Consider the following 11851-nt stretch of genomic DNA (forward strand, 5'->3'; position numbering starts at 1 on the left):
TTTAATATATTATTTTTATATTTTTAAGCTTATTGTACATTTATTGTTTTTATTTTTTATGTATAGCTTACGAAGTAGGTACTTCATTTTTTAAATAGTACTACAAAGAGATAGACATTTTAGTTTTACATTTTTTTTTTCAAATTGTGAATAATATAACAGGAAAGTTTTCAACGTAAAATAAGAAGATTCGTTTCTTGAAATTTAATTATTTATTTAATTTTCTCTAAAAGTATAGCCTTCACTATCTGAAATTGAATTTCGCTGAGTTTTTTCAATTTTCGAAAAAGTCAGAACATCGCGTACTGATATCGGTGTCGAGCTCGATCTCCAACGACTATATCCTAGGACCTAGGAAGTAGTTTCACGAGAAATTTCTCTGGTCGTGGCCACACTTTTATACATTTCGTCGATGCGTATTGCAACGGTAGATCCTTGGAACATGTCGCGGCGAAAAATCATCTGTGAACGTAAAATTTCTTTATTCTCTTATCCGTATTCTTTTACGTATCTGCTCGTCTTGCTTCTCTAGTGACATATAGAAGCAAACACGGATGTGATACGAAAGGATCTGTCAACCGAGTTTCAAACAACTTACTACAGCTAGCAACGTAGAGTCTCAAAAGGATTTGACTATACACGATGCTGACACAGTTACAAAAAATGTCGAAAAAGATGAAAAATATAATAAACATTGATATCTTTAGTTTGTTATATCAAAATATTTCAGCGTGAATCTTTTTTGACGAAAACTAGAATTTAAAGTCTCGTATAATCTATATATTACAGTTAGATACTTCAGTAGCATATTGAAAATTTCTTAGATGTATTTGCATAAAAATATTGAATAAGTAAAAGATATTCTTTGTTACAATATTAAAAAACGCACTGGCCTGTGAAGTAATTTCTTTTGAGAATATGTATTTCTTAAATACTTAACTAACGAAGCAAGAACCTCGCTCTTTTCTCGAATGCTCGCAAAGCCATTTGCAATATGGTTGATGAATCGCATTTCTTATCTATACGATCTGCGGCAGCGCAAAACTCGTGTCTCAACTAAGGAAAGATTCGCATTGGAGGTACTCTTGGTGCATTTGCAAATTGCGCGCGACGCAGCTGCATCGATGTAAATTTCAGCGGTACATAAAGCGACTTCGTTTCCCCGCGGTTGGGGCATTGCGGTGTCCTAATTCGGAAGCGTCGCATGCCCGAAATGACGCGCATAGATTCTTCTCTCTCTCTCTCTCTCTCTCTCTCTCTCTCTCTCTCTCTCTCTCTCTCTCTCTCTCCTTCCTTGAGATAAGAAACGAAAGTTTTCGAGCAAACTGCGACCTGCTCTTTGTCACGCTTTGAGAATTGCCATAAGGTAGGTACGCGCCTCTATTTTTCTATCGGGATCCCGCAATGTAATTTCCGTTTGTTTATCGCGTTTCGTGCTTCTCTGGGAGGAGGAATGGATTCCGAAACCCGCGCGACGTCCCAGGCAGCACGTCTGCCGCGGAGTGCACGCCGCTGTTACCGCAAATTGGCCCCGCGTGGTCACGTATCGCCGCGGCGAGTTGCAAATTATTTTTCGCGCGTTTCCTCGAGAAAACACAAGATTTGTCTATTTCTCCCTTGGAGGAAAATATTTAATATATTTGTAGTTGAGACATTTCGTGGTACTTTAATACAAAAAATTCGTGTCTTTGGAAAATTAATAATTTAATTTTAAGGAGAGAAGACTTATGTTAAAAACGCGGCTGAAAAATGGAATTATTAATTTTCCAATTTTATTAGATTACATATAGAGCTCTGTCAATGTTTAAGCACGACAAATCACGGTTATTTATCTCATTCATTTCAAATGAAAATAAGTATTGATGTGCAAATAATAGCGATATTTAATTAACATCATACAATAATAATCATTTTTGCAAGCGCGATTAATTAACAAAATTCACTATATGAAATATAAAGCTGATTTTCCTGATGCAATTTTTTTCTCACGATACCGCGATTAATTGAATGATCTGTCAATTTTCGTCAAATTTGCACCATCAAATGGATATCGATATCGATTAAACAACATATTATTATGGTGGCTTTTAAACTTGTCTCTATAATTGCATAATAAAAAATTGATGAAAGTTTGGCATTAATATTGATGATAAATATGATAACAAAGTATGTTGTGTCTGTACTTTATACAATTTTCCATCGCTGCATTTGAGGCAATTGTAATGTAGAATATGCATTAATTTCTTTGTCGAGAATCAATTCGTTAACTGTACAATTACTGTTGTATCGACATTGTGTAACATGATTATTGTACATTATTACGCGCACTCGACAATTCTATATATTCTGTCAAAATCACTTGTATCTAGTATATTGAATTTAATTATCACGCAAGAAATTCTATATTCAACAGTCCATGTGAAATAATTATTTGAAATACATTTTCAATTATTTTCACTAATTATTTTAATAATAAAATTATTTAACACAAAATCTACCTAGAATTAAGTAAAATGTTTTTAAAGAAATAATTTTACTCACTAATATGACATTGAAACAATAATATTTCCAAGAATTACCATTTCTCATTTAAATAATAGCACAAAATTGCACATATAATAATACATTATGTGCTAAAAAAGTAATACACTTTTTTATTTAATTTATCTTGATAGTAGTACCTTTATCTTATATAAGTAGTTAATTCAACAAATGCGCAATTTGCCAAGTATGTGCGATATTAAGAAACAAATATAAAAATAGATGTGTATAATACGAAAAGGATGATTTTATTAGAAGAAGTATCTAAAAATTTAGCTAGATACAGATTTGAAAATAATTTTATTGAATCTTCAAAATAATCATAAGGACGATCAAAAATTCCTACTCATTATACTTGAGATTCTACGTAATTATTTTAATGATTCATCAAAATTCGTCATTGTTCTCAGGTTTTTATCTAGCTAAATTTTTTAATACTTCAACAACATTGTTCTTTCCGTATATATGTGCTTTGAAATATGATACACCATCGCGCGCATGTACTGGTCAATTCTGCCACTAGATTGAATTCATGGATCGATATCGCCAATATGTTCACATAGAAAAATCACAGTGTGATTATCTTACAGTTTCCTTAGTTAAGACTCTAGCGCTTTTAACGAACGCGATTTATCTCGGTCGACTACAATCTGAGAAATATTCTCGATTAATTACAAAAATAAAATTGATTTTGCTTTAAAAACTTTTTCATTTTTGATAAATATTCTTATTGAAAATGCGAATTTTAATAAAAATATTTTCATTATATAATTATACAGGGGATCCCACCTAACTCGAGCATCTGGAATATCTCGCTTGGTTTTTATGATAGGAAAAAATGTTTCAGATAAAAGTGAAACGGTTCCAAGGGGGACGTATTTTGATCATGTTGTCTTTCTTCTAGGTGGAGGATAAAATATCTCGTAAACTATTGGTTTTTTGACAATATGACCAAAATACGTCCCCCTTGAAACCGTTTTACTTTCATCTGAAACATTTTTTCCTCTCATAAAAACCAAGCGAGATATTCCAGATGCTCGAGTTAGGTGGGACATTCTGTATAATCGACATGTTTTCGCACAGAAAAATCACAGCGCGTTTATTTTGGTCTCGTGTGAAACTAGACCACTTCGGTGGATGCAATGAGTACAAGGTCACTTATTTCGGATAACAAGAGTTTGCGGGATCTGTTAATTGTGGAAATAAAATCACGTATTTTAAAATAAAAATCGTAAAGTGTGTTTTAAAGTTTATTTTTTTTTATTTCTATTTTGTGCCAAATATTTTGATTCCAAAATTCAAATTAATCTGTTCATTAAAATATGTGATTGTAATAAATTATGAAAATAAAACTGTTAATTAATTGCACATTCTAATCAATATAATATAATATATACGCTCACAGGATTTCGTTTGGCACTCATGATATTAATTGTAAATATATTAAACGCACTATTTTGTAAAAAAGTACACACCAAAAGAAATCAAATCTTATTGATAAAAAATAATTTTGAGATATAATATTATTTATTTATTACTTCATATTCTTAATAAAAAAATAGTATTTAACAAAATATATTTAAATTGATGAATAATTCAAAGCTCACAATACGAAATATATTTTTAGATTTGTCTTTAATAAGATTGTAACTTTTAAATTTTTATTTATGCATTAGGATTATGTTATTTTTTTCTATTTTAGTATCTTTAGCATCTTATGCATTGAGAGAAAATATGACTTTTAAGCACTTTACAAACGTTCCATTCAGCACAATAGTATCGTTAGTCTCATGTATCTATGGAAATTGGTATATATAGGGTCATGTTTATGAATCATAAATCACATTGTTCCAGATATATAAACCTGTAAAACGTAAACAGATATCGAGGTGCGCGATTTTTTGAACACGACATGTTTCATCCCATTCCATTCTAAAAACAAATCTGCAAACAAAGAAAAGCTCAGTGAATAATTTTTCATTTTTGATAGAATAAAAGAACTTAATTTTTAAAAATTAAACAATTAAAAATTTTATACGGCTGCACTTTTTCTGTGTTATTATATTATTGCTGTTTAAGATTTAAAGCTACTATTTGAGATGTGTTATCCGAGTTAATGGCAGCATTGCTATTATTTCTTTATTGATTGCATGTTTTCCTTATTTATTAAAAATGTAACATCTCTAAAAAACGAATTTATATAAAAAATTTCTGTTACGAATTTTTATCGTCTGCAGGACTTTCGAGGCAATTCGTATAAAATTTATGAAATAAAAGTTTTATACGTTTATATTCTTCATTTAGTGTTAAATGTGGTGCATGAGATTCTTAGCTTACGATCATACTGTGAACGTAATTAGTGTAATAAGATTCAATGTCAGATCAATCCATTTAATATTAAATGCGAAACGTGAAAATGAATCTAGGGGTATCATGAAGTTATACGCACATAAATCCATGCATGCATAATCGAGGTATTGATGATAACTCGACCACAATTAACACGTGAAATATCGTGAAAGCGATCGCGCGAAAAATAGAATTATTTCGTTATGAGCAACCGAATGGATTAATAAACGTGCGAGTGCAACAGGGAAAAATGCCGAGCGTTAAATTGTTAGTCTGTTAAATTAAATCGTCCACGCGCAACAACGGAACGTTATAAATTCTATTCCTGTGGTGCGAGAACGTATGTGTCGACTGTAATTAAAATTCATCAACGGCACGCTGCTTGTCACGCACGGCATTTTCTATTTTAATTCAGGTGTCATTATTAATCGTGTGCCACGCGTATTGTTTGGTACAATTGCGAAATATTTGAAGTAATTAGTCATTCGTTATCGTTTAAATCGACGATAAACTTTCCATCGATGGGGCAAATGCACATAAAGATATTTTATATTATTAAGAAGCATCATTCTAATGTTTATTAATCATGGAAGGTTACAAGAATACAACATATATTAATATTTAACTGTTTTTTAAATAAATTTTTAATAAAAAACATTTTACTGCAATTAATTGTTCTGATTTTTTAATTTAATTTTTAATTTCTCAATATTTTATGTTTATATATATTTTTTTTTTTTTAACAATATTCTAGCTTTAAAACTTTTCGATTCGGTGATTCAAGCAGAAAACTGATGAAATATTAACTACTGCTTTGTAACGCACAGTTGACAGTTTACGCACAATGCAAGCACTTATCTCAAAAGGCTGAAAGCTTTTGACGTTTTTCTATCGAGTGGATTCCATCTGCGAACGGAAAAGATTACTTGCGAAAATGTGGCTGCCGAATGGCCTGAAAAAAGCCTTTGCGATAGATGTGCACGTGTGTTCAACAATAGCGACACATTTTCGATAGGCTGAAACAAAGTAAAAGAAAGACAAAATCTTTACACAGAATTATTTGCTAAAATATATTTAAATATGTATTTAATTTTAAAACTTTTTTTAATAATTGTTACAATAATTATTTCAATTTTATTAATTTTCTTTATTACGTTCAAAGAATATTGTAACAAATGAATGATGATATACTTTTGATATTATATTTTACAGCAAGCTGATTTTTATAATAAATGTTGAAAAAATTATTTCATATTTTATAGTGAAAATATTATTATATTTATATATTTTTTATAAAATTTATTTTCTAGATTTCTAATAAATACATATAATAAATATATATTTAATAAATATATGACGTATGATATATAGATAAGCTCTTTACAAGTTAATAAATCAGGAGACTGATTGATGAACCTCTTTTCTCAAGCAAGAGAATTTCGCAAGCAAAAGAAAAGGAAATAAAATTATTCAAGATATTATAACAAAATAAACTATCACGAATCACAAAAGTTCCATTTCGAGCTAAAGTCAGTATGCACCGATGCAGGTCGAACACGTATCAAATTTGAAATTGGCGAACAGGGCATTAGTTTCCGGCGAACAAACTCCTTTCGGTATAGAGCATCGTGACCATTGTTCGCGCTAGATATCTGCAGGAAGCTCCTGTGTCCAAATATCGTTCATTATTCCAACAATTGTCTAGTAATTCGCGAGAGTTGTCGCAACGGATTTAACACTCACAGTCAGATGATGAAAATCATTCCAAATTACAATGTCGAATAACTATATAAAAAACGAGAAAGTCGTCAGCTTTCTAATTCAAAAAGCGAAAGTCATCAAAAATATGTTTTAATAATCAAATAATCGCGCGATGCAATCTACTAAACTTTATAAGGACCAATTGTGTCAACATTACTTGAGCTAAAATCGAAATAAGAATTTTTCTCGAGAAAAAATTTGCTATAAACTCAGAAGAGATTACAGAATATTCAAATTTGTTTACTATTTATAGCAAATATATTTGATAAATATTTTGCATTTGTTGCAAATAATTTTTATAGCGAGTACAAAAAAGATCAAATATTAATTACACTTACAAATAATTTACAATCTCTATATGTGCAAATAAATTTATCATTATGGCCTAGGATTAGCGTTTATATCAAATTTTTTCTCTCTGCGAGGTGGAATAGCTATTCTATTTATTTTTCACTGGTAAATAATTAAATTCGGTAATCTGTGAATCTGATAGTTGACAGATTTGACATAATATTTGCATGCATAGATATGTCAACCACCATTGAATATCTATTCAATTATTCAAATATACGCCAACTGGGATCGCCATGACTTTCTATAATAAAAGTTCGTAAGATTTGTCTTCGCGATCCTGGAATCTCGTTTTTCATCTCATCGCGTCACTAGCGAAACATCCATCATGTGGATCGACGCGTAATCGTCGTCGCGGACTTGCGACACGTCAAATCGATACCCGTCAATCCCCAATGAGCGGCGATCAAACCATTTCAGCGACCTCATAAATAATGAAGCGCATGTAGATGCCACCATCGTGATAAACCGTATGTGTTGTGACGAATTTGCCGGTTTTACATTGCTAACGATATGCGATAACATCTATATCGCATTCTCTTCCGTTCTCGTAATCGATTAAAATATCGTGCAATTATCTTAAACTGCTTATTTAAGATCGTATAAAAATAGAATGTATTACACGTGATAACAGTTTAACTCGTAAATAAGCAATTACTATTATAAATTTAACTCTATTGAGAGTACAATATTATGATATTTAGTGAACAAAATAAAAAATATGACCTATAAAAGGAAAGGATAATTTTGTTGAAGTATTTAAACTTTAGATAAATATAAATTTAAAAATAATTTTGATCCGTCAAAATAACATGTAGAAAATTTCAAGTATGAATGAATAATGGCTGCATGAAGCTTTGACAGTCTAATTTGAGCATTTTATATATATAATTATTTTAATAGCCCAATAAATTTGTCTAATAAATTGAAAATAAGTAAAATTATTTTCAGATCTATATGCTTTAGTTAAATTTTTAAATATTTTAACAAAACCGTTCTTTCTATATGTATATTATTGCTGCTTGTACAAGATTGATAATAAAAGAAAATTGAATAAGAAAAAAGCATCTAGAAGTAGGTGGAAAATGATGCGCAAAGTGAGAATACTTAGTATTTAAAAACTAATAGTCTGTAATCTATAATCTCGAGCTTACATGTTGCGACTCAATTTTGACCTTTCTTCAGAGCGTACATAAAAAAAATTGATAATATCTGCTTTTTACATATAAAACAGTATAAAATATAATAACTAAAAAAAAAAAATGCTGCTAATTATAACATTCTACATTTTTGGAATCAAAAATATTGCAAATATAAAATGTATTCGAATATTTCTCTATAAAGAGTATTTTACATTGTCTCATCAATAACGTAGTATTCGCATTTTATGATATTATATAATATAATATAGAAAAAAAATATGAAATTTATTTTATTAAAGTTTAAATTTATAAAAAAATAAAAGAGAGAGAGGAAGGTAGAAAAAAGAGAAAAAATACGTGTAAGTTGTATAAAATACTATTAATTCTATAAATGTATATTAATATGAGATATTTTCGAATTTCAAATACGTAGCTTGCATACTTATTTATATATTATATATAATTGTGTAGAAATTATGTAATTGAGCAAAATTTTCTTCTATACGTTTGCATTAGAACGCGCGAATCATCCGCGGCTTTTGACGCAAATGTATTGTATACTGTACTAATGCTTAACAGGCATCACTAATAACAACCCTATAGTAAACGTATTAAGCATATCGTATGACAACTAACGGATAACTGTCATGCAGCAATTCCATAATGAGAACCATAATGAGAACATTACCTGAATTAGATCATAATAAATATCTCATTCCTATTAATTGTAGAATCACAATATGGGTGCCTTCCATTTAGTGACATAATTAAGTATTGTTCTGTCTTTGTTGCACATAGAATTCAAAGAAAGATAAAACGACATTTGTGTCGATTTGTCACTAAATGGAATTTCGACAATTATCGATGCACATATTATACTATAAACAAAGTACATAATTAATGCTTAATTTTATTTATTATATATTCTCAAAAAGAGCATTTAAAAAATATTTATTAAAAACCTTATTATTTGTAAAATTAAAAAGAACGAAGTCTTTTGTGTTTTATGAAAGAGATAAATATTTACACATGAAGGATAAATTATATGAAATGTTTCATTAATTATGACACAAATTTTATAAGCAATATATATAAATCTGTAGTTTATAATTTGTCATAACAAATACGTAATCAAAATCGATTAAATTATCTATTAGAATGTAAAGTATCTCGATAACGTACATATGTCTTGACATACATAGAGTTTATACGGTTCAAACGTCAAAGTGCTTTTGATCCGTGCTTGAACACAATTGGGTACGTCAATACATCGATCGGGACCCTTGGTGGGATAATCAATCTTCATCAACGGTTCATCAAAAATCAATTGTTTTTACAGCGCCAATGTTGTACATTAATGCTTTTAGCACTGAACGTTCAGTTCTCTTCCAGTGGCTACCTTAGGCAGGAAACTCAATTTGCAAAATGAAATTCATGGTTGACCGATGATGATCGTCGCGAGATAGGAGACAATCAATCCGCTTGATGCAGCACTACCCCGCGGGGTAGATCGCTATTGCTGGTGGCTGACCTCTGATTCACTAGCACACTGCGTGAATTAGTCCGTGGCGTTTGTTCGCAAAGGTATCATCCAATCATGCTAGTGCATCATACGCCGTCGTGATATGCGTGGCTAAGCCATCTACCTAAATTGAGCTTTCTATCTTTTATTACCATTTAATGAATATACTGAACGTTATCTAGATTACTTGTCTCTTTGGCTTGTACACATTGTTAAAAACACCATCGACTGATCACTTAATGAAACTTTTAAAAAATAAAATTAGGAAATGAGAAGACTTGAAAACAATTTCTGAATGTGCGCCAAATTATTTTACGTTATTATAAATTTTCACGACAGAAATATACTATATGTACAATATAATAAGAAAAATCTCTTTTTTCTAGATTTATTCTATAAACGCGACTGTTACTAATTAATTTTTATGTTGCTTAAAAAGTATCTAAAATTCAATATTATAATTATATTTTTATATTATTTTATTAAATAGAATTAAAAATTAAATGTGTGGGAAGAAAAGTAATTTAATCGGATTCTTAAAGAAATTATTTCTTCTTTTAAAAAGAAATCGCAAATCTCCACTTAAGCCACGCTTGCCCGCATAAAAATTAATTTATACGAATTCAATACAGCTTTCGTGATAAAGAAATTCAAACTACAGTGCACAGAGAGAAAAGTCTTTAGGAGGAGGAAGAGATCTGATAATTGCGTTTGGCTGCCGTTTTCAACGCGCGCTCGGAAATTACGCCCCGGAACTCTGACGGCGCATTAAATAGCCGGCAGACATGTTCGCGCGCAAAACAATGAGAGACTATAGAGATCGTTTGCGACACACACGTCGACCAACCGGGGATTTACGATGCTGTGGGTGCTTTCCCTAGTCTTTGTTCTAACACGACCAAGACGTTGCAGGCTCTCGCGGGCCAGTATTGTAGCGGCACGAGCGTTGATGCTTGAGAACTTCCGGTACTAAACATTTATAACGTGTTCCTGAATTTGAATATCTTCGTGATTCAAAGTTTATGTAAATTAGTCTATTTGTCAATCGTTATATATACGTATATATCGGTAATGTCGAATTTAAGAAACAAAACAGTGACATTGTTTTAAAAGAAAAGTTGTTCTAACATTATATTTGCCATTATTTCTCTTTTAATACATGAATAACATTTAAGATAAAAACTGATAGTATCGGTAAAAGATTTTCAAGCATTAACATATACTTTTATTTGACTAAAAAAATATCTGTGTACAGTTTCAACTAAATACTGTTTCAATAATCTTCATAAATTTCTTTGTTGAGCTAGAATATTGGAGATGTTTAGAGCCACTAGAATTTTTTAAATTACACAGATTCGAGAGATTGGTGATTGAGAAAATAAAATGTCAGTTTGCGGCAGCAAATTGTGTTAAATTTGCGTAGCAAACATGCAACTACAGGTTGTACTGTTTACGTTGCAGGTGTCCTGGATGCGCAAACGGGACATGCATATCCTGAGTGCGGGCATCTTCATGTATACGTCGGACCTGAGGTTCCAGGTGATCCATCCGGACAAGTCGGAGAACTGGACGCTGCAAATCAAGTCGCCGCAGCAGCGCGATTCTGGCGTATACGAGTGCCAGGTCAGCACCGAGCCGAAGATGTCGCTCAACTATAGCCTCAACGTGGTTGGTGAGTACCGCTTGTATTATTTATTCGTCGAGCCCGGTTACGTAAATTGCGGCCTTGACTTGATTCTGTTCGAAGTCTTGTCTCGAATGGCAGACGTATGTTACGGCTGCTTTTCGATCGGCTGCTGTCTCGGAGAAAAGATTGTTCGCGACACGAGCCGGTTGGTACGATCGAACGGGTTAAAGTTTAAACGCTTAAGTGCTCCGTCGTGGGATTATCCTCTCGATGTCGCATCGTGCTCTAAAATCCCCGTCGTTTGAGGATTAACGAGTTGCAACTCGCCATCGACATTGAGATTTAACGATTATGATAAAAAGCTGCTATCATGAAATTGTTTAGTACGTGTAGTCTAATTGATCAATTTAACCAATTCATTTTTTAACATTAGAAAATTCTAAAGAAGATGTATTATATAAAATTGATCCAATTGATACATATTGAACTTTGTCCAATATTATATTTACATAAAGATAAACAGTGATATTATAAATTTTATAAATATTAATATTTATT

General features: G+C 31.2%; 1 protein-coding gene across 1 annotated transcript in view; it reads left to right on the forward strand.

The window, feature by feature from the left end:
- LOC108752198 (lachesin) overlaps positions 1-11851 on the forward strand; it is a 393798-nt gene that overhangs the window by 207543 nt on the left and 174404 nt on the right. Inside the window, exon 3 of the mRNA XM_018492871.1 lies at positions 11128-11338. Within this exon, the coding sequence (XP_018348373.1) occupies positions 11128-11338 (211 nt within the window). The remainder of the gene's footprint in view (positions 1-11127; positions 11339-11851) is intronic.

Source organism: Trachymyrmex septentrionalis, unplaced genomic scaffold, assembly GCF_001594115.1.
Source record: "Trachymyrmex septentrionalis isolate Tsep2-gDNA-1 unplaced genomic scaffold, Tsep1.0 scaffold59, whole genome shotgun sequence".
In the NCBI taxonomy this organism is placed as follows: domain Eukaryota; kingdom Metazoa; phylum Arthropoda; class Insecta; order Hymenoptera; family Formicidae; genus Trachymyrmex; species Trachymyrmex septentrionalis.